The sequence below is a fragment of the Tursiops truncatus genome, chromosome 2 (genome assembly GCF_011762595.2).
Source record: "Tursiops truncatus isolate mTurTru1 chromosome 2, mTurTru1.mat.Y, whole genome shotgun sequence".
Lineage (NCBI taxonomy): Eukaryota > Metazoa > Chordata > Mammalia > Artiodactyla > Delphinidae > Tursiops > Tursiops truncatus.
In genome coordinates this window covers 1,833,091-1,856,347 of record NC_047035.1, presented here as the reverse complement: position 1 = coordinate 1,856,347, position 23,257 = coordinate 1,833,091, and the positions used below count along the sequence as shown (strand labels likewise).

The 23,257-nt window shown below is 46.9% G+C and overlaps 1 protein-coding gene and 1 pseudogene across 1 annotated transcript in view; both read left to right on the top strand.

Moving 5' to 3' along the window:
- Positions 1 to 23,257, top strand: part of TDRD9 (tudor domain containing 9) — a 114,385-nt gene that overhangs the window by 78,010 nt on the left and 13,118 nt on the right. Inside the window, exons 21-33 of the mRNA XM_033850552.2 lie at positions 1,545 to 1,661; positions 3,205 to 3,312; positions 5,313 to 5,413; positions 9,170 to 9,343; positions 10,791 to 10,902; positions 11,987 to 12,199; positions 12,482 to 12,571; positions 13,074 to 13,334; positions 14,460 to 14,615; positions 16,085 to 16,155; positions 17,871 to 17,980; positions 18,533 to 18,629; positions 19,824 to 19,962. Of these exons, the coding sequence (XP_033706443.1) occupies positions 1,545 to 1,661; positions 3,205 to 3,312; positions 5,313 to 5,413; positions 9,170 to 9,343; positions 10,791 to 10,902; positions 11,987 to 12,199; positions 12,482 to 12,571; positions 13,074 to 13,334; positions 14,460 to 14,615; positions 16,085 to 16,155; positions 17,871 to 17,980; positions 18,533 to 18,629; positions 19,824 to 19,962 (1,749 nt within the window). The remainder of the gene's footprint in view (positions 1 to 1,544; positions 1,662 to 3,204; positions 3,313 to 5,312; positions 5,414 to 9,169; positions 9,344 to 10,790; positions 10,903 to 11,986; positions 12,200 to 12,481; positions 12,572 to 13,073; positions 13,335 to 14,459; positions 14,616 to 16,084; positions 16,156 to 17,870; positions 17,981 to 18,532; positions 18,630 to 19,823; positions 19,963 to 23,257) is intronic.
- On the top strand, positions 22,314 to 23,194 carry LOC109552806 (large ribosomal subunit protein eL6 pseudogene; annotated as a pseudogene).

The following is a 23,257-nucleotide window of genomic DNA, read 5'->3' as shown; positions in this document are numbered from 1 at the left end:
AGCTTTGGTAGAATTTATGTGTTCCATTCACGGTTACAGTTGACTACAGCTGAAGGACACAGATTAAGGTCAGCAAAGGTAAGAGGCAGGTGGGGAGGAGCCAGGAGAGACAGAGACCAGGTGCCAGCTTGCAGCCGTCCTCTCCCGGTGGAGTCTTCTGGGCAGCACGATGTGTGACAACCCACGTGAAGTACTGCAAGCCAGGGAGGCTGTCCCGAGCCTTGGCGTCCAAGGTTTTATTGAGGGTTGGTTACATAAGTGTGGGGTGCCCACATGGCTGACCTTAACTTCCTTAGTTTTTAGCCCCTCCAGAGGTTACTGATACTGTATGTCCCCACCATACAGAAGTCACATTGCTACCATGAACTGTTTGTTGTGTCCAAGACCTCAGGTAAACAAAGTCACTCTTACAAGGCTGGATATTCCAAGGGCCTGGAGGTGACTGGCCAGGAGCCAAACCTTTCTTTGGAATGTCCAGGGTGTGGATAACCGGGCCTGCTGACTTAATCCTTTACTGCACAGTTTGCAAGACAATCTGTCTTTTTTGTTTGTTTGTTTGTTTTTGAATCTGTTTTATTTTTATTTTCAGAGAACTTACTCTTGGTTTGATTTGTCAGTTTTACTGTGCAGGTGTTTTGAGGGAAGGGGAAAGGTGGAGGATTTCAAAGGATTGATTTTTAATTTTTTCCATTAATTTAGTTTTTCTGTGTCTCTTGGTTTACGTTTTTAGTCTTACTGAGATGAGAATTTAATTTCTTAATACTTTCAGTCTTTCTAATTAAAGGTATTTAAAGCTGTGAATTTTCTTATGAGCACAGTTTGGGGCACATCTCATTGATTTGTGACGTGTAGGGATCTCATTGTTTTCCCTGTCTGTAACTTATTTTAGTGTTGGTTTCCTCCTCGATTCAGAGTTTTTAGAAGAATATTTGAGTTTACAGGTAGAAAGAAATATTTTCAGGTATCTTGTTTTTTGTTAATATTTTTTTTATTGCATTTTGATCAGAGAAAGTGACTTGCATAATTTTTAGTTGATTTTTAATTAGAGAAGTTGTATGTATCAATACTACAGCCTTACAGAAGATTTTTTTTAATAAAATTATTTTTTATTTATTTATTTTTGTCTGCATTGGGTCTTTGTTATTGCACGCAGGCTTTCTCTAGTTGCGGTGAGCGGGGGCTACTCTTCTTTGAGGTGGCTTCTCTTGTTGCAGAGCTCGGGCTCTAGGTGCGCGGGCTCAGTAGTTGTGGCACACGGGCTCTAGAGCGCAGGCTCAGTAGTTGTGGCGCACGGGCTTAGTTGCTCCACAGCATGTGGGATCTTCCCAGACCAGGGCTCGAACCCATGTCCCCTGCACTGGCAGGTGGATTCTTAACCACTGTGCCACCGGGGAAGTCCTAATAATATGGTTCTTAATAGCTGCAGTGTTTCATCCCATAGACATACTCGTGCTTTCCCCATTATGTACTACTTTTCTAGTGCATTCGCTATTCTGAATAATATAATCACTTGGAGACATCATCTCCCAATGTGTTTTTTTCAGGTGGCTGAATTATATGAAGAATTGAAGACTAGAATCTCACAGTTCAACATGTATGTTGATTCCCGGCGGCCTGTCATGGACCAAGAGTATACATACAAGCAGCGATTCATCCTGCAGGTACTCTGGAGTTTCCTGGATGTCTCTTCCTGGTTCTTTCTGCTTATTAGGTCTTGTGGTTTTGACAGTGCTTATTTCCTCCTCCTTTTTTTTTAATGATTTGGAAAGCTTACAGTTATTAATTAGAAATCTGACGGCTTTTTAAAAATTTTATTTAATTAATGAATTAATTTTTGGCTGCGTTGGGTCTTCGTTGCTGCACGCTGGCTTTCTCTAGTTGTGGTGAGTGGGGGCTACACTTCGTTGCGGTGCGCGGGCTTCTCATTGCAGTGGCTCCTCTTGTTGCGGAGCACGGGCTCTAGGTACACGGGCTTCAGTAGTTGTGGCTCATGGGCTCAGTATTTGTGGCTTGCGGGCTCTAGAGTGCAGCCTCAGTAGTTGTGACGCACGGGCTTAGTTGTGCTCCACGGCATGTGTGATCTTCCCGGACCAGGGCTCGAACCGGTGTTCCCTGCATTGGCAGGTGGATTCTCAACCACTGCACCAGCAGGGAAGCCCTAGTTCCCCTTTCTGATACAAATCATGCCTCACAGGAGATTTTAGGTCCATAGTGTTAATACTGTGTTTGGGCACCAAGAAAAACTCTGGTCTTATACCTAGTTTAGGTTTTCCATGTCACTGAGTTGATGATCCAGACCCATTTCTAATCTCTGGAGTAGTGTTTCTAAAGACTGCTAAATGTTATTACTGCTTCTGGAGAGATCCTTTTGTTTTGCCTTTTAAGAAAGTATAAATGCTCTTAACATTATTATGTGGTTCTTCCCTTGCACTGAAAAATTATTTTAACTTTGGAGGCCATGATCAAATTAGCTTGTTGGATGGAACCATCTAGGCATTGTGTAGAGGGAAGTGTGTCCTAGAAAGGTGGCCAGTGCTTCTGATGTAGGGGCTCAGAGGAGGAGTACCTCTTGTACGTGTCAGTGTGTTGGCTGACGCATACAGAATTGGGTTCTAGGTGGATCCTGTAAACTGGGGGATGCTGGGAAATGGAATGTTCCTCTGGATGTAAAATTACTTGAAGTTTAGGAGAGACTCTTCCATGGGTGTATGTTTCATATAGTATATTTTTATTGAAGAAGGGACTCCTCGCAGCATGCTTTTAGAAGTGAATATTCGATGCAAGCCTGCTGCTCTAAATCTAAGTGTCTTAATTGTAATTTTATCTAAACATTTGGGAAAGGGCCTGACCCATAGAAGTAAGTATATCAGGGAAAATGTAGAAAAAGTTGGCTAACCCCCGGGGCTCTGTGTGTACAATCATTTGTATCCTTGTTCAACTCACCACTGTTTTCTAAACCTCATTCTGAAAAGTACTCAGGCTCCTTGGAGGAAAGACCATGCAGAAAGTGTTTTGGTTATGGGGAAGTAACCAGAATTGTGACTTTCTGCTTGATTGGTTTAACGGTCCAGTGGGTTTTTTTGTTTTTTAACATTAAGCTCATCTTTTATATTGTAGATGATATTCTGGGATGAGATTAGTATATTGGTGAGATAAAGTGATAAAATAATGCTGTTACTTCATGAAAATAAGTTTCTCTTCCAGGTTGTATTGGCAGGTGCTTTTTATCCAAATTACTTTACTTTTGGGCACCCCGACGAAGAGATGGCAGTGAGGGAGCTGGCGGGCAAAGACCCAAAGACAACCATTGTGGTAGGTGGAGAGATAGGCAGCCTTCTCTGGGGTGGAGGCCGGGTGCTCAGTTTTCAGATGAGCTTCATTCCAGTGTGGTGAACACGGAACATTTTATTTCCCCACTTGCCTCTATATTTTTATAAGTACTAAGTGGATTTTTTTCCCCTAAAGTGAATTTCGTGGCTTGTCTGACCTTTTCACATGCATCCACTAGTTTCTCAGTCTCGCTTCCTGTTTTGCAGACCTAGCCTTAAAAAAGAAAGCCTAAAAAAAAAAAAAAGGAAGCCTTGCAGAGTTAGGTATTCATGGCTAACCTTGACTGCTCATGTCCCGTTTTGAAGGATTGAAGATACTTCTCCATAAATTTAAGAACATTTAGTTAATTGACAACTTCATTTTACACAAAGTAAAGAGTTATATGGTTGGCACCTTTGTACTGTGATTTAAACTCTGATCCCCATTCATGCTTAATAGAATCGCCTAGAGAGTGTTTATTTTGAAATTCAGATTTGAGGCCCCATGGCACAGAATCTGAACTAGAAAGTGTGGCCTGGAAATCGGTGTTTAACATGAGCTTTGGGCAAATCTGATGGTCAGTCCCAGGCACTGACTATCAGATCAACATTTGTGGACCCTTTGTTTAAACCTGAGTACAGGATCACTTCAGGGTAGGCAACTGGAATAAAGCATTTGGCAGTCGGGCTTTTAGCGGACCCTGGGTTCCATTACCGGCCTATATCTAATAAAAAGGGGGTGTAGAGCACGTGGCAGAGTTCCTGGCCTAAAGTAAACATGCCAGCATTGCCAGCTCTTACTCCCCTTGTTGTTTCCATCACACTGTTACTGAAGAAGTAAGAGTTCACAAGGGAGAGGGTCTCTGCAGAGCACTGGAGAGGAGCTGGTGCTCACACTGGGGCCGAGAGGCAGCTGAGATGCAATTTGTACCTGGGGCGGGTTTTACCTGAAGGGGCAGTCATTAGATCCTTTTTGCTCTCGAGGAGGTGTGGCTGGGCCTCTGCTTGGACTGACCGTCATGGTGGACCAAGCCCTTCTGGTTGGCTTCCTCTCACGCCTTGGTGGTGCTCCCTCCTGACCTGTGCACCAGGGGAGGGACCCCACCGCACATTTCCTCAGACGTGGACTGTGCTTGCCTCCTTCAGCCTGTTCACCTTGCCAGCCAGGCAGCGTGTTCACCTTGCACTCTGGGGGCCAAAAGGTTACCTGCTGTGTGCGTTATAAAAACTAAGTGTGGCTAGTGTTTACGTAGCGCTTATCATCTGAGAGGGCCTTTGTCGAGTGCTTTTTACTCATTCTTCTCTGAGCTTCACACTGGCTCTCTGAGTCGAGGACTTATTGTCCCCCTTGATTAGTGATGTGGCTGTTGGGTCCTAGGGTGGCTCCATAACTTGCTGCCTGCAGAACCCTGACAAGCCAGGACTTGAGCTTTGACCTGAGTCCCCAGCCCCTGCTTTTCAGCCGCCCACTGCCTCTCACGGAGCTGTGCTGGGCTCTGAGATAAGCAGGTCACCGGGCAGGGGACTCCCAGTTTCGCGCCGGAGCTCGGAACACAGATTGCCCTGATGGGAGGGGGAAAGCACTCGGACAGGGAGGGGTTGCTGCAGCTCCTTTCCTGTTAGTGCAGCCTGCGGGGCGAGGACGCACCCCCTCCTCCACCAAGTGGTGCATTTCCCTTTAACATTTAAGTTCCTGCTGTTGCCTATATAGAAATACTATGTTTTAAAAAGATGTATTTAGTCAGCTTGGTTATTTTAAGGTAAAAATGAAAAATAAGTCTTAACTTTTCTGTATCAGACTTTTGGACTCTTTTAACAGGGGAAGAATTAGCCTTTGTTTAACATGTATTATTAAAACTTATTATAATTTAGAAGTCATTAGTCCTTAAATACCCTGCTGTCGGGTCTACGTCTTGTGCTTAAAGACAGCGTGCTCTGTTTTTGTGAACACTATGACTGTGAGCTCTGTGTTTGCTCCTGTTAATGCAGTGTGGTGTTTTACAGCTGAAGCACGTTCCTCCCTATGGATTTCTCTACTATAAACAGCTGCAGTCTCTCTTTAGACAGTGCGGCCAAGTCAGATCCATCGTGTTTGATGGTGCAAAGTAAGTAGTGTATTTTTGTAATCCACCGCAATTACGAAAGAACCACGAGATTTTATGTTTACAGGGGCTGATTCTTTCAACTTGGGAGCGTGTGGAAATGGGTCGTCAGACGGGCTGCTGAGGACACAGCTCTTAAAGCACAGCTGTGGTTTATCTTGTTGTCAGGAGCAGTTTATCTTCTCTTTCAACCACGTTCCTCCTAAAGGACGTCTGGTGCCGAGAAGGTTCAGTAGCGTGATGAGGTTCAGGGCTGGTGTGATGAGGTTCAGGGCTGGCGTGATGAGGTTCAGGGCTGGTGTGATGAGGTTCAGGGCTGGCGTGATGAGGTTCAGGGTTGGTGCTCTGGAAGTGCCCTGCACTCGGGTGTGTCCATCTGAGATTTCACAGTAAGTTGCCAGCCGCCAGAGATGCCTGCAGGAGAGTTTATCTGCTTATAGTTATTTAGAACTTAGATGTTCTGAATATTTTTGGAAGACAAATATTGCAAAACTCAGTTACATTTGGCCTATTTTAATTGCAGATAAGGAGTAAGTGGTGTGTTTTGGAGTATCACTTTGAGTTTTCATTTCCAAGAGAGAATGCTTATGCACAGAAAAGGCTATTAGGGTTTTTAAATTGATTTTTAATTTTTAAAATTGGGGGCTTGCCTGGTGGCGCGGTGGTTGGGAGTCCGCCTGCCGATGCAGGGGACGCGGGTTTGTGCCCCGGTCCGGGAGGATCCCACATGCCGCGGAGCGGCTGGGCCCGTGAGCCATGGCCGCTGGGCCTACGCGTCCGGAGCCTGTGCTCCGCAACGGGAGAGGCCACAGCGGTGAGAGGCCCGCGAACCGCAAAAAAAATTGGAAAAAATTTTCTCGTGTCCTACACATTTTATTAATTTACAGAGTTTTGTAAATCTAGTAAATAAGAAATACTTTTAGTTTTCTTTGATTAATGTCCAATAACTCAAGTTGAGCATATTCGTTCTGCTTAAATTTTGGATTAATTGCCTCGCACATTTTAAGTTCCATTCCTGTGATTAACATACTGATTTTCTTTGTGCGCATGTAAATGCCTCACGTGGCAAGTGTGTAACCCTAATAAGTGAAGTCTTTCTAGGTGCTCCTAACAACTGGTACAGATTTAATTAAACGTACAGTGTCTCAGGTTTTCTTAAACATTCTTGTATAAATCAGCAGTCAAATTCTTAATCACATATACAAAATTACTTACTTAAAAATTGGATCCTCGTAGCTACACCATCTTTCTTGAATATGGAAAGTCCATCTGCCTTGCTGAGCCTGCAGCTCTGCGTGCGTGGGTGCTCTCCGTGCTGATTTGGATGGTGCAGTCTGGGCTCTCGCTAAGCTTGCAGCAGCCTCTTTCGTTAATCCTCACTGCTGGATTGCATTTGGTGTTCATTTCTTCTTCTTTCTGTCAGGGTTATCTATATAGGTATTCTAATTATATTTTATTCGATTCCTCATAGATTTCTGGTGTTCAGTCATAATACCGATGTCATACCAATTACTTGGGGATGTAACAGTGTTCTTCTGGTGATACCAGTCCTGTGCATCAAGTATTAAAGGCAGAGAATGACATAAAATAGTTGCTGAGTCAAGACTGTCTTCCCCCTTGGGATCCAGCAGGGCCTCCTGTGTGCAGGACCAAGGGCACTGGAGCACAGGCCGTACGTGGGCGCACGTTTCCTCCTGTGAGACATTTTCAAATTAGTGGTCGGCATGGAGAGTAAAATCAGTTCCACAGATGTTTGCCCATCGTGAAGTGTCCTGGGAGAGGCCTGGGGGGTTGGAAGAAGATATCGTATCTGAGGGAGGCTCGGAGTAGGAGCAGTGACATTCACCTGGGCCTTCCTCTGGAGGAGTTGGAGGGGCCTGGAGGGGAGGCAGCCCTGGCAGGTGGGGCAGGAGCCCAGTGTGAGCAGAGCTGTGGTTTGGGAAAGCGTAGGGTGTGTGCCAGGCGCAGCCAGAGCCCTCTTGCCGGGAGCTGGTTTTGTGTCAGATTGAGTCTGAAGAGTGGGCGTCAGGCGCTGTCTTTCAGATGGTATTTGTAGCCAGCTGACGAGTATGAACGCCAGTAGTGGGTATTTAGAGAGCCCTGGGTGTTCTGACTAGAACTGTGTTTTGTAGAACTTAATTGGGGAGTGATGAAGAGGAGACGAAGCCGTCCAGCATAAACTTGGCAGTCGTCCAAGCCGAGGTCGTCCAAGGAGGCAGCGGATGGGAGGGAAGAGCTCTTGGATTCGGCTGTTGATGGCCCGTGGAGGACCAAGATGAGATAGGAGCCAACGAGGGCCAGGACTTCAGCCGGGGGGAGTGGACAGGAGGGCAGGGCTGGGGGCTGAGGGGGGCGTGGGGAATGTCGCGGGTTTGGCTCTCGCCACGTGTTGAGTTGAAAATACTCAGGGAAGACGGGAGTCTTGGAAATGTGCTCTAGAGTATTTGAAAGAAATTATTTCTAAGGAGAGACTTGGGCTCCTTCTAGAGAAAGATGGCAGAAATGGAAGTGAATAAAGGGAGCTGAGGACAGGAGGAAACTGCACGTGCTCACTTGTGAGCTCACCCAGGGTCAGTGGAGGAGGCTTGAAAGGGAGCCGAGGGCAGGGGGACAGTGCGGTGGAGACAGGAGGCCGCAGAGAGGCTGGAGGACGAGACGGGATGGGACGCGACAGGCTGCTCTTCATCAGCTCAGGGTCCTTCCAGGTCACCCCAAATCACACATTTCCATGACCATAGTTGAAGCAGTCATAAGTCTATTTTTCTGAGTATGATGTTTTGCTCCGGGAGGTGTTGACATGCATATACAAACAAATGTAAACTTGAAGACTTTTTCCTTTTTACCAGGAAGTGTCTGGCAGGCACCCTTACTGCACGTTTTTTTTTTTTTTAATTAATTTATTTTTTGGCTGCGTTGGGTCTTCGTTGCTGCGCGCGGACTTTCTCTAGTTGCAGTGAGCGCGGGCTACTCTTCGTTGCGGTGTGTGGGCTTCCCATTGCCGTGGCCTCTCCTGTTGCGGAGCATGGGCTCTAGGTGCGCGGGTTTCAGTAGTTGTGGCACACGGGCTCAGTAGTTGTGGCTCACGGGCTCTAGAGCGCAGGCTCAGTAGTTGTGGTGCACGGGCTTAGTTGCTCTGCGGCATGTGGAATCTTCCCGGACCAGGGCTCGAACCCATGTCCCCTGCATTGGCAGGCAGATTCTTAACCACTGAGCCACCAGGAAAGTCCCCTTACTGCATGTTTGATTCTTACTCCCCCAGAGGGAGGAATGTGATAATAGGACACTGCGATGTGGTTGGGTCGTAAGGTGGGGCATGCCTCAACATTACTGGGTGATAAACTGGATGGTTTTTTGGAGGGAGATCAGAAAGATCACTGAACTACTCAGTTGTGTGCTTTTCTCTGTCTGATTTTTATTTTACAATAAAATAGAAGAAAACAAAAACCTGAATCTGTCACTTTGTTCTAATGATGAGAATTAAGATTTCTTAGCCGAAAATTCCTTTTGAACTTAATCTTTATTCTGCATTATACTGAGTAATACATGAGAATGATACTTGGTTTTAATTTAATGGTATGTCATTGTAACTTTTATTTCTCTTAAGTGAATAATTTTCCCTTAAATAAGTCTTCTTGATTAATTATTGAAGGAAGAGTTGCTGGTATTTTGAAGAGAGGTGTTACTGAAAATCTCTGTCTAAACTTGAGAGAAATTAACATGCCTCATAAACTTATTTTTTTATTTACATTTGTGGAACAGAGCCTTTGTGGAGTTTTCACGCAATCCAACAGAGAGGTTTAAAACTCTTCCTGCAGTGTATATGGCCATTAAGATGTCTCAGCTGAAAATTTCCCTTGAACTCAGTGTTCATTCTGCAGAGGAGATTGAAGGGAAGGTGCAAGGAGGGGCTGTTTCCAAGCTCAGGAATACAAGGTATTTCCAGAAGGGAGGCGGGCACAACTCTGTCCACCTGCTTTCACATTCTCAATATTATTTTTAAACAACTGTTTAACCTTGCTTAAGTTCACACTAAAAGCACTGGCGTGGTAGCCTGGTTTCATCATCTAGCTGTGTGTGCTTGGGCACATTACTTGACCTCTCTGAACCTCAGTGTTTTCATCTGTTTAATAGCTATGATACCTGTTGTACAAGGCTGTTTGGAGGATTGGGTAGAACCATTTGTGTCATTTTCAGTTTAAATCGAAGGGATTGACCCTAATGTTAGTTTCCTTTCTTCCTCCTTACAGTTACTGCCTTTCTCTTCCTAAGCAGAGGAGAGTCTCCCTTGCCTTTAGCAGAGCCAGCAGCGGGACAAGACGCAGGTGCAGTTGCGAGCAGCCCGCCGCTTGCCAGCACAGGCCACCCGTCCCTGTTGAGCAGGGTGGGGGGGCCGGACTGCCTGCACGGGTCTGCTTGGCCCCCAGGCAGCTGCTGTGCAGTTCGCAGGCTGGCTTCTCTTGGACCAAATTAAATCGTCCTTCAGTGTTTCTGACAGATTACTTTGCCTTTTAGTCATATTCACACAGTGCTGTATGTAGGAATTCTCCCGCATCTTTTCTTGTTGGTAATCTTTTTAACCCCATGAGGAATTTGACAGGGATTTGAGGAATTGTTGAGGTAGGGAAGTATGTTCCATCGAGTTTCATCCAGTGTGGGATGGTTTGATTCTGCGAGTTTGGGAATTGAGTGGGTTCAGTCTGTAATAACGTGGAGTAGGCCTGTCTTGCTGGGTAACTTAGCCTGAGTCACTCTTGTTTAATAAGTGGGTTGGAAAATTGGGAAGAGAGGTGGATCAGATCTCTTATAATTCTTCCTCTTCATTTAAGAATAAAATTATTAGGAAAGGAAACTTTTTATCAATTTATATTCATCTCCTGGAATTTTAGCATCTATTATATTATTGCTTCAAGGGATGAATGATAATTCTTCAGTTATTAGAAAATCATGTATGTGTTTCCTAACAACATTAAATAGGCTTAGATTCTTGTAGTTTTCTAAAAGTCAGAGTCAGTCACCTCTGCAACCACAAGTTAGGAAACATTGCGGGTCCTAGATTTAGAATTTATATCCTTAAAAGTAGATATTCCGGGGGAAAAAAAAAAAAAGTAGATATTCCGTAACAGTCTTGACCTTTAGAATATATTCCTGAAGGGTAGTATGTAACTACTGGGGTACACACCCTCCCCCAGGGCAACTCAGGAAGCCATCAGAAACTCACATTTCAGATAAGATTGACTTCGTTCGTCATCTCTGGCTTTAGGTATTTTATTAAAATGTTCTTTTCTTATAGAAACAGTGGAATAGTTCAAGCAGTAACTTCATATATGTAAACATGTTTTCTTTGTAATACTTTTATTGCCTTTTAAAATGTGTTAAATAGGGTGAATGTGGACTTCCAGAAGCAGACAGTTGATCCTGTGCAAGTCTCATTCAACACGTTAGACAGATCCCAGCTGATGACAGATCTCTTCTTAACAATTGATGTTACAGAGGTAAGAGTGGTGTGGTCCAATCATCAGTGCTTTTCTGTCTTCTTAATCTAGAGCTGTCATGTTGTATACATGAGATAGTGGATGTATAGAGACACTCGCCCACAGCCTGTGTACCTTAGTCATCTACACTGGACCCTTGAACAGTGTGGGGCTAATCCATGGGTAACTCACTGTCGGCCCTCCGTATCCGTGGTCCCACCGCATCCTCAGATTCGCCCAGCCACAGACCATGCAGTCCTGTAGTCTTTACTGTTGAAAAGTATCCGGGTGAGCGGACCCTCGCAGAGCAAACCTGCCTGGTTTAAGGGTTACCTGTAGCAAATCCGGGTGAGCTTGAATTACCCTCACTTGCTGAATTGAAACGTGGCTGTAACACAAATGTGTAAACACAAATATTCATTCTAGAGTCAAAGTTTAATTTTTAAAATGTTAGTACATTTTAAAATCAGTTTTGGCGACAAGATACATGTAAAAATGTTAATTGGCATAGTGCTGTTTGCTTGTGTAATTCAATTTACATCCACAAAACTAGCATTGGCACCATTATTCATTGGGGTATAGTTTTTACTCCTTCAAAATAAAATTTCAGTTAAAATGCATCGGGCTTCCTGGTAAGTCCGTAGTTACCCTTCACTGGGAGACTTCCCCTAGAAACCTGATGCCAGGAGACCGGAGAGCTCCAGCAGTGCGGTCCTGGCCCTCTTGCAGCGGCAGCAGGCGAGGACATCCACTCTCCCGTCCCCTCACTGCTCTTCCCGGGGGCTGTGCGTTCACCCCGCACCCAGCCCTCGCCACCCAGAGGGCGCCTGGGGCCCCTGGGGTCTGGTCAGGGATGGAACAGCCCTGCTCTCACGTGCCCCCCAGAGCCTACAGTGCTTGTGTGCCCGCAAGTCTTGTGCCTCCAGACAGCGTTCCTCACCTCACTCAACCCGGGCACCGCCTCCCCCGTAGAATACTTAGGGACCAGGGAATCTGGCTTGTGACGTGTAGTAGGGTGGAATGCCAGGGCTGCAGTTTGAGAGTCTGTGCCTCTTGACGGAAATCCTCTCTAGAGTTCATCTCTGCTCTTCCTCCTCGTTTTTAGGTGGTTGAAGTGGGGCACTTTTGGGGATACAGGATTGATGAAAAAAGCTCAGAGATTCTGAAAAAGCTTACTGCTGAAATCAGCTGTCTGAAGCTGGTGCCCTTGCCCGTTCACCCACATCCGGACTTGGTTTGTCTGGCTCCTTTTGCTGATTTTGATAAAGAAAGCTACTTCAGAGCACAAATCCTTTATGTTTCTGGAAATTCTGCTGAGGTATGTTTTTCTGTAACAAATCACTGAAAGGGAAATGAAACAGACTTATAGCAGTTGATAGAAAGTCTTTTCTAATCTCAAGTGGAAATTAAATATAAACTAATTACGGTTAGAAAAGTGGTCTAGTAGAAAAGTTACTTCCCTCAGTGACGTGAGGATTTAAGCCCCAGTTCCTAGGAATCCTGTGACGACAGCTGGGATGGACGGTCGCGTGGCCGTGGTTGGTGGCACACGGTGTTTGCCTGGGCCTGTACTAACTGAGGCACTTTCCTCATCCTCTAGGTGTTCTTTGTAGACTATGGAAACAGAGCGCACGTAGCTCTGGACGTCTTAATGGAGATTCCCTGTCAGTTTCTTGAACTTCCCTTTCAGGTAAGGTCGAGAGACGCTCCTGTGGTCTGAGAGCGTAAAGCTAGAAGGGTTCTGGAGGCCATGTGGTTGCCCCTCAGCTTATGGACAGGGCCAAGGCCCAGAGGGCTGGCATTCGTTTTGTCGTGCTCTCCGAATTTGGTTTCTGCTTTTTCCCCAAAATATATTGCTGTAGATATTTTTGCTAGTACTGCTTTTGGAGCAAGTTAAAATATATGGAGTGTTTCACACTTAGCAAAAAAAGGTAGTTTTAATTCAGCAGTAATTTCTAATGCTTTCCCACATGCACTTTCTAAAAGTTATTCTAAACTTTTTTTGTTTTCGAAAAGGAAAAACAAGTTTTTTTTTACCTATGAAATCCTCACTTACCCTGAAAGTGTTTTCAGTAGGATTTGTAGGAGATCACTGGTGAGGATCCCAGCACCAGGGTCACTTTTCAGTGGTATTTGGGGTGAGTGTCTCACACATTTATAAACTGGCTCAGCTGTGCACTTCTGTCCCGTAGGCTTTGGAGTTTAAGATTTGCAAGATGCGCCCATCCGCGAGGTGTCGGGTGTGCGGCGAGCACTGGAGCGGCAGGGCCAGCCGGCGCTTCTCCTCGCTGGTCAGTGGCCGCGCCCTCCTCGTGAAGGTCTTCTCCGTGGTGCACGGCGTCCTACATGTGGACGCCTACCTCTCCTCGGCGCTGCAGGACGCCGTCAACGTGCGAGACGTCCTCGTCAAGGAGGGCTATGCCGAGCTGGCCGAGGAGCCCTATGAGTCCAAGGTGTGCGCTTCCGTCCTCCTTTTAGGAGCATGTGTGTGTGTCTGAGTGTGTGTGTGCAGAGGGTGGGGGAGTGAGAGAGAAGGGGGGCCCTTTTCCTCTCTCAGGATATTGGGGGGTGAAGAGCTGGACAGTGTTCAGTGTGTTGAGGTCTGTGGTGCCCTTGTAAATGTCTTCAAGTTTCTTTGAGACCAAATTATGGTGGTCAAGTGCTGTTCTTGTTGGTTTCTGATTATGGAGCTGTTTTTTTTTTCTTGGAATGAAGATTATATTGAAAATGTTCTCTGTTTGGGGATTTTTAAAAAAATGGATTCCAAGATTTATCTCCCTAAGGAAAGTAATCATATAAAATATTAGTTTCAAGTATTTTGAACATTTCGAAATGCCTTTCAGCTGTTTCTTTCAAAATCAGTTCTGAAGCTATTTTTCTTGATCTGAAGGTTTGAGGTGCCACATTGAGGCTCATGTTGAAGGTGGTTTGTTTTTCCTTCTGTAATTTCTGCTGGGGATGAGGTGCTGAGTTGGGCAAGGGACAAACAAGCAGGAAAATGTCACTCTAGAGCTGGCTGCGTTGTGTTTCCATGTGGGAAAACACTTCCGGGGATCCTGGTAATATTCCCAATATGAAACTGACTTTTTTTTTTTTTTTTGCGGTACGCGGGCCTCTCACTGTTGTGGCCTCTCCCGTTGTGGAGCACATGCTCCGGACGCGCAGGCTTAGCGGCCATGGGTCACAGGCCCAGCCGCTCCGCGGCATGTGGGATCATCCCGGACCGGGGCACGAACCCATGTCCCCTGCATCGGCAGGTGGACTCTCAACCACTGCGCCACTGGGGAAGCCCGAAACTGACATTTTGTATACAAAAAATTCTTTTTCTCACTCTTTTCAGTTATTTGATGGCTGAAAGGTAGTAAAGGCTAATGAATTGAGCCTTTAATGCATTCTGTTTTATTTCTTTTGTTTGAATTTTAAAATGTACTTGAGAAAATTATCTTTTGATACCTTAATAATCTAAAGATCACCTAAGAATAAGGTCATGCCTATGAAATACTTTGATTAGCTTGGAATAAAGTGCTTTTAGTACTGGTTTTCCTTTTAGCAAAATGAACTTTTCTTATTTTGTTCAGCAAAGCCATGAAGTTCTCAAGAGTCTCTTTTCCAAATCAGCAGAATATGTGACAGACATGTCCGTGCCATCCCCCTTGAAAGACGACAAAAAGTATCTGATCCGGATTTTGTTAGAGAGCTTTTCTTCCAATAAACTGGGTAACCCAAACTGCAAGGTAATTTATAGGAGTTATTTTAAAATACAGTTAAAATTAAAAAAAAATCATTCTACATTTATAAGCTGAATTGTAGCTAGTAGTCATGGTGGTTTTTTCTTTACTGTTTTTTTTTTTAATTAATTTATTTTTGGCTGTGTTGGGTTTTCGTTGCTGCGCGTGGGCTTTCTCTAGTTGTGGTGAGCGGGGGCTGCTCTTCGTTGTGGTGCACGGGCTTCTCATTGCTGTGGCTTCTCTTGTTGTGGAGCACGGGCTCTAGGCACGTGGGCTTCAGTAGTTGTGGCACGTGGGCTACAGTAGCTGTGGCTCATGGGCTCTAGAGCACAGGCTCAGTAGTTGAGGTGCACGAGCTTAGTTGTTCCGCGGCATGTGGGGTCTTCCCGGACCAGGGATCGAACCTGTGTCCCCTGATTGGCAGGTGGAGTCTTAACCACTGTGCCACCAGGGAAGTCCCTCTTTACTGGTTTTTAACTGTTACTTTTCTCACAATAGAGCCTATATTAGTAAGACCAAAACCCAGGGTTTAGTATAGAGCAATGCTTTGACTAGTTCTTCCTTTCTTCCAAAAAAAAAAAAATTTTATTTATTTATTAATTAATTAGCTAGCTAGCTGTTCCAGGTCTTAGTTGCAGCATGTGGGATCTAGTTCCCTGACCAGGCTTGAACCTGGGCCCCCTGCACTGGGAGCGCAGAGTCTTAGCCAGTGGACCACCAGGGAAGTCCCATGACTAGTTCTTTTTTAAAACTAACCTTTCCAAAGGCGATGTTGAGTGACAACAATGCACAGGCTGGAAGTCGAGGATCATATTTTATGGGCAGACCTTCTGAGGACTCGAAGCCTGGGAGGCAGCGTCTCAGGTAGTTCTGAGGGCCTGCTCCGAAGAGGCGAAGGAGAAGCCAGGGTGTGTAGGAATTTGCAACAAAAACCAGGCAGTCGGACAGCAGGCAACATTTTCAGTCACAGCGACCAGTGCTTGTCTGTCAGAGCAAGGGGAAGCACAGTGTGTGGGCTTTTGAGAACCAGCGTCAAGGCTTAGCTTCGTCCCGTGGAGGTGCTCTAGTCACTTGGCCCGTTTGGAGGAGGGCTGACAGGGACTCACTCTTACACTGCCCCAGCCTTTGGCTGTGGGGTCGTAGACCTGCTTATTTAACTGGAATAGTCTGCTGCCATGAAAAGAATACTTTCACTGAAGTCTTTGGCAGTGTTTCCTTTTTTTGACCAAAGTATGTGTATGTATTTATATATAGAGAGAGAGGAAGGTTAGCGAAACCATGGAAGGAATCAGTTGCATACCAGAAAAATACCTCCTTTAAGGCATTTTTCTCCCATTAAATCTCAAAGATGTTATGACTGACGAAGGTGTAGCTTTTTTCTTTTTTTAAACTATGAGCTGGCTTTTGGATTTTTAAAATGTATGTGAAGTGACATTTTACTTACTGGTAACATCTTGTATATTTTATGTGTACAGGCAAAACTTCATGGGCCTTTTAACCCTTATGAACTGAGGTGTCATAGTCTGACCAGAATATCCAAGTTCAGGTATGATTAACTTAAGTTTCCCATGAAGTTTTTTTCTCTGGTCCTCTTTTTACAGAGCTCATCAGAAACTAACTTTTATTTATACCTGACCTGTAGGAATGTGATACTTTTTCTGACTCCTTCCAGCTTCTCCACTAGCTCCAAATCTGCGGTTCCCATTCTCTCTTATGTGAAAGCCATTCTGTATAAGACATGTTGGAGTATCTTTCATCAAAGCCTTCGTTTTTTCTGTTCTTACTGTAATTGTTATACATTCAGCAGGTCTGTGAGTGCCCCCTGTGTCCTGGGAGCAGCTGGGGAGAACAGTAGTGAACAAACACAGTTGGTGTCCTCCCCCAGATTATGGTCCAGTGGGCAGAGGGTAGGACAGAGAAAGCCACTTATTTCAAGATAGGTTGATGAGGGTCTTGTTAGGGGCCATGGAACATTACGAAGGCATCTAAGAGGGGCCCCTGTCCACAGTCGGAAGGCCGTCGAGATTTTCCAGGGAAATCTGAGACCTGAAGCCTGCAGAGGAGTTAGACCAGGAGAAGTCCAGCTGTCAGGGCAGGCAGGGTGAGGGCTGGGTGGGGAGGATCCCAGCAGCAGGCATATGGGCCTTGGGTCACCTCTGAGGAAGTGGAGGGAAAGTGCGGGGGCTGCAGAGCCTCACGAGCCACGTGGGAAGCCTCACTGTGTGTACTTTATTTTTTAATTTTTTATAAATTTATTTATTTATTTATTTTGGGGCATGTTGGGTCTTCGTTTCTGTGCGAGGGCTTTCTCTTCATCGCGGTGCGCGGGCCTCTCACTGTCACGGCCTCTCTTGTTGCGGAGCACAGGCTCCAGACGCGCAGGCTCAGTAGTTGTGGCTCACGGGCTCTAGAGCGCAGGCTCAGTAGTTGTGGTGCATGGGCTTAGTTGCTCTGCGGCATGTGGGATCTTCCCAGACCAGGGCTCGAACCCATGTCGCCTGCATTGGCAGGCAGACTCTCAACCACTGCGCCACCAGGGAAGCCCTGTGTGCACTTTAAATGGTCACTTCGGCTACAGGGTAGACCCTGGCTTCTCAAAGTCTCCTCCAGGACCAGCAGCAGACGCGTCCCCAAGAGCTTGTTAGAGATGCAGGGCTCAGCCCCACCCAGACCTTTCGAACCTGCATTTTCACAAGGTGTCCAGGTGCTCTGTGAGCACTTTAAAGTGTGCAGAGCTCCAGCATGAAGGACGCTCGGGTGGGCGCAGACCTCTGAGGCTGCTCACACTGCGCTCCACAGCAGGAGCACCGTGGACCGTGCCGAGTCCACGGCAGGAGGTGCAGAAGCGGGCAGCTTTGTGAGGGCTTTCGGTGTGGACCCAACAGGCCGGTGCCTGATTAGAGCTGGTGATGGGGGAGGAGCGGGAGTGGAGGGCGCCCTGCTGGGCTCCGCTGAGGGGGGAAGGGGGCGGGTGGCCACGGCACAGAGGTCTGGGGCGCAGGGAGAGGTTCGGGCAGCGTCAGCACGTGGGTCCAGGGATGGCTGGGATCACACGAGGGGTGGAAGAGCGGAAGGGGTGGAGGACCAGTCCCAGGGCTCCAGCGTGAGGAGGCTCAGTGCAGACGGGGCCGTGGTGTATTGCGCTTGTTGGGCCTGTGTTTGCATGTTGGACTGTCTTTGAAATGTGTTCCTCGCGGGTTTGGCATCACTCACTGCCTCGCGGGTGGAGGAGCAGCCGTCTCCCGACAGCTCTCCTTTCAGGCGTGTTCGGATTGAGAAGGAGAGCATCAACTCTGTCATCATCAGCGACAGCCCCGAGGACCTCCACCAGAGGATGCTGGTTGCAGCTTCCCTTTCGGTTAACGCCACCGGTGAGTGAAGGCCTGCTGTCCCTGCGGTGTTGCTCTTCTCTTCTTCGCCTTGACTCCAGTTCCCGGAGCAGTTGGTCTTGTAATCAGTGAACAGCCTCACGCCTGTGTGCCATGTTTTAGACTGTTCCCTGAGTACATTGGCTGGTGGGAGTTGAAGAACTGGAGCATCTTCACCTTTCCCGCTGTGCAGGGATGCGTGGATTGATTCCTTGATCATCCATTCATTCCACTGTGCTTGGCCACGAAGGAGAGCAAATCCAAGAGCTTGGCCCAGGGACAAACCCGATAGCCTAAGGAGGAGAAAGGAAAGGCGAGAGTAACCAGACAGGACGGGTCCCCAGACGGGGTCAAAGCTTGAGCCTTAGGATAAGGGGTTCCTCTTGGGGTGCTGTGGGGACCGACACCAGGGAGCACGTCTCTGCTGGGGCACATCTTTGGGGACAGACTCAACACAGGGAGGGAGGCCTGAGGACAAGGAGGAGTTGTGGGGAGGGAAGATGGCACACTCATTACGATGAGCCCAGCGCTGCCCTTGGCCGTGACTGTCCGCAGGGTCCACCATGCTGCTGAGGGAGACCTCGCTGATGCCGCACATCCCCGGCCTTCCTGCGCTCCTCAGCATGCTGTTTGCACCAGTCATGGAGCTCAGGTATGGGGTGCTCCCTTGTCTTGTCCCAGGCTTTGGTAAGATGCGAACCCAGTGGGAGAAACGGGGCCCCTCCCCCCTTTTGGAGAGAAAGCGCTGATGGAAAAGTGTCCTTGGCAGGTCTGGAGGCCAGCCGCACCTCCCCCAGCTTCTGTGTGATTGAGGGAGGCATTATGGTTATTTGCGGAGCTGCGCTGAGACTCAGTGTAGAAAGAAGCTCCGAGAGCTGACAAGGACCTGCAGCCTCACACGGGAGTGTGGCTTGAAGTGGGGCAAGGGATCAAAGCGGAGGTGGAGTGGAGGCCCAGCATCAGCACCGCGCTGATGGCCGTCTTGTTGTCAATGGGCTGTGGTTGTGACACCAAGTCTCCTGGCACCGGTTGTCAGTGGGAAACCATGCCCGTCCCACTGGCGATGGTGCCACGAGGTAGACTGCAGCGGTGGCTCTTTCTCGTGCCAAGATCAGACAGGAACTCCTAGAGGCTTTAGTAAAGAGAAGTGTGTCAGTGAGCAGGGCTTGCTTTTTTTTTTAAATTAATTAATTTATTTTTGGCTGCATTGGGTCTTCATTGCTGCGCACGGGCTTTCTCTAGTTGCGGCGAGCGGGGGCTACTCTTCGTTGCAGTGCGTGGGCTGCTCATTGCGGTGGCTTCTCGTTGTGGAGCATGGGCTCTAGGCGCGTGGGCTTCAGTAGTTGTGGCATGTAGGCTCAGTAGTTGTGGCTCACGGGCTCTAGAGCGCTGGCTTCAGTAGTTGTGACACACGGGCTCAGTTGTTGTGGCTTGCGGGCTCTAGAGTGCCAGCTCAGTAGTTGTGACGCACGGGCTTAGTTGCTCCACAGCACGTGGGATCTTCCCGGACCAGGGCTCGAACCTGTGTCCCCTGCATTGGCAGCCGGATTCTTAACCACTGCGCCACCAGGGAAGCCCCTCAATATTTTCTAATAACCTATAAGGGAAAAGAGTCTGAAGAGGGATATATACACATACATACGTGTATATATCCAAATTGCTGTGCTGTATACCTGAAACTAACACAATATTGTAAATCAACTATACTTCAATAAGTAAATAAATATATATATACTATCTGTATATATAAAATAAACTCTGGCTGCCCATTCAAAAAAACAAAAACAAAAAACCCCATGGCTTAACAATTTTGAAATATTAACTTTTCTCAAAACTTTTCATTTAGAGTTGATCGAGATGGCAAATGCTATACTGGAGTCCTCTGTGGTTTGGGGTGGAATCCGACTACAGGGGCCCCTCTCCTGCCGGAGCATGACATGGAGCTCACATTTGACGTGCAGTTCAGCGTGGAGGATGTCATAGAGGTAAGGCTGCTGAGGTCATCATAGAGTGGGAGCTGCTGCTCGCTCTCGTTTTGCTGGTACAGCCGTTTAGCAACAGGAGCTGTGTCTGACGCCGTGCTTAAAATGCAGGCGCACACCTCTGGTCCTGGAGGTGCTCGCTCTCCCTTGACCTGCCTGTTTTACTTTTCTGTGCAAAGTAGATTCCTGACAGGTGGTGCTCTCTGAATTTCTCATTAGGTACCTCCCGGCACAGTAAGCCTTCCTGGGCAGTAGGACTGAACAGCAGGCAGCAAGACTGCCGTGCATGTCTACCCAGGCCTCACCCCAAGTCGGGACCAGCTGGACATCCTTGCTAGTTCCCGTTGGGGACTGAGGAAAGTCCTGCCCCACTCGGTCCTTTCCACACACACACGGTGGGGGGCTTGCTGGGCTGCCCCTTGGGTGCAAACTCGACTCTGCAGCGGAAGTACCTATGCTGGTCTGGGACCAGATCAGTGCACAAGTTAAGGCTGACCATTTAGAGACTTGGGTGACAAAGTAATTTTATAGCTTTTGAATTTAATAATGAAAAATTTGGGCTTATGTTTTATATGCTTTTGTTTTTGTATTTCATTGTTGTAGTAACTCAGTTCTCTTGCATTTTACAAAATGAGAAACAAAGCTGGTCTTTCAGGACAGCTAGTTTGGAAGCACTCCTCCCGAGTGCTAGAAGTCCCGTGGCGTCGCTGAGGTTGGCATAGCCGTGCAGGGGGGGGTGGGGTGGGGGAGGGGCGCTGGGTGAGGCCTGCGCTCTGGTCCTTTCTCCAGGGGCCATGTGGCTTTGTTGATTGAACTTGACTGCTCTTTCATGTAAAGGGGCTTTGGGGCTTAAAAGTACTCCTTAGATCACAGACCTAGTCATGATTTATGGAGCTGTAAAACTTCTAGAAGTAAATACAGGAGAAAATCTATATGACCTTGGGTTTGGCAATGAGTTTGTAGATGCAATAAAGCATAATCTGAAAGAAAAAATTGATAATTTGGACTTCATCAAATTAAAACCTGCTCTGCAGAAGACCCTGTTAAGAGGACGAAAAGACAAGCTACACACGGGGAGGAAATATTTGCAAATATGTATCTCAGGAAGGACTTTTGTTCATAATGTGTAATGAACTCGTAAAACTCAACAAAATAAGCAACTAAATTAAATATGGATGGCAATAAACCAACGAAAAGGTGTTCACATCATATGTCATTAGGAAAATGCAAGTTAAGATCTCAGTGACGTACCTCTGCAGACCTATTAGAATGGCTAAAATCCAAAAAACTGAAAATACCCAGTGCTGGCAAGGATGTGGAGCAACAGGAACACTGTTACTGCTGGTGGGAGTGCAGAGCGGGGCTAGTGTTTTGTGGAGGATAAGGTTCTTCAAAGTTAAACATACACCGACTGTAAGACCCAGGAGTCCTACTTTTAAGTATTTATCAAAGAGATATGAAAACTTACATCCACATAAGACCTGTTTGTGAATACGGATTGCAGCATTCATAATAGCTAACACCTGGAAGCACTCAAGATGTCCTTCAGCAGGGGATGGACGAGCTGTGGCACAGCCGTATACAGGGGAGTACTCCTCAGCAGTAAAGGGAGTGAGCAGTTGATTCCTGCAACAACGTGAGCGAATTTTAAATGCATGTTATTAAGTGAGAGAAGCCAGGACTCGGGGGCTGCAGATGGTATGATTCTATTCATATGACATTCTGGAAAAGGCCAGACTATAGGGACGGAAAACAGATTCGTGGTTCCTGGGGGCAGAGGAGTGATGGACCACAAAGGATACCACAGGGACTGGAGAGTGAAGGAGCTGCCGTGTGTGTGCTGCGGGGGTAGATGCATGGCTCTGTGTGCTTGTCAAAACCCGTAGTCTGACTACCAAATGTAAAATAGATGGCTAGTGGGAAGCAGCTGCACAGCACAGGGAGATCAGCTCGGTGACTTGTGACCACCTAGAGGGGTGGGATAGGGAGGGTGGGAGGGAGACGCAAGAGCGGGGGATATAGGGTTGTATGTATGTATATAGCTGATTCACTTTGTTATACAGCAGAAACTAACACAACATTGTAAAGCAATTGTACTCCAATGAAGATGTTAAAAAAAACAACAAAAAAACAAAAAATCCCATAGTCTGGGGCTTCCCTGTTGGTGTAGTGGTTAAGACTCCACGCTCCCAGTGCAGGGGGCCCGGGTTCGATCCTTGGTCAGGGAATTAGATCCCACGTGCATGCTAAGAGTTCACCTGCCACAACTAAGGAGCCCATGTGCTGCAACTAAGGAGTCCACCTGCTGCAGCTAAGACCTGGTGCAACCAAATAAGTAAGTAAAAAAATAGTTTTTCCCATCTTGCAAGATGGCGGGTGAAAAGGCTGAGAAGCCAGATACTAAGGAGAAAAACCTGAAGCCAAGAAGGCTGATGCTGGTGGCAAGGTTAAAAAGGTGAAGCAGGTTAAGCAGGGGAAGCCCCACTGCAGCCGAAACCCTGTCCTGGTCAGAGGAATTGGCAGATATTCCCGATCGGCTGTGTATTCCAGAAAGGCCTCGTACGAGAGGAAGTATTCAGCAGCTAAATCCAAGGTTGAAAAGAAAAAGAAGGTGAAGCTTCTTGCTACTGTCACAAAACCAGTTGGTGGTGACAAGAATGGTGGTACCTGGGTGGTTAATCTTCACAAAATGCCTAGGTATCATCCTACTGAAGACGTGCCTCGAAAGCTGTTTGCGTCGCCGCAAAAAACCCTTCAGTAAGCACGTGAGGAAACCGCGCCAGCATCACTCCTGGGACCATTCTGATCTGCCTCACTGGGCGCCACAGAGGCCAGAAGGTCATCTTCCTGAAGCAGCTGAGCAGTGGCTTGCTACTTGTGACCGGGCCTCTGTCCCTCAATCGAGTTCCTCTGCGGAGAACACACCAGAAATTTGTCATTGCCACTTCCACCAAAATTGATATCAGTGGTGTGAAAATCCCAGAACATCTCACTGGTGCTTACTCCAAGAAGAAGAAACTGCATAAGCCCAGGCACCAGGAAGGTGAGATCTTCGACACAGAGAGAGAGAAATACGAGATTACAGAGCAGCGGAAGGTTGATCAGAAAGCTGTGGACTCAAATTCTGCAAAGAATCAAAGCTGCTCCTCAGCTCCAGGGCTACGTCTGCTCTGTGTTCGCTCTCATGGACAGAATTTCTCCTCACAAAGCAGTGTTCTAAACTTCTTACAAAGAACCTGATTAAATAATTGGGTCCAAAAAAAATAAGTAAAAAAATAAATATTAAAAAAAACCCAAC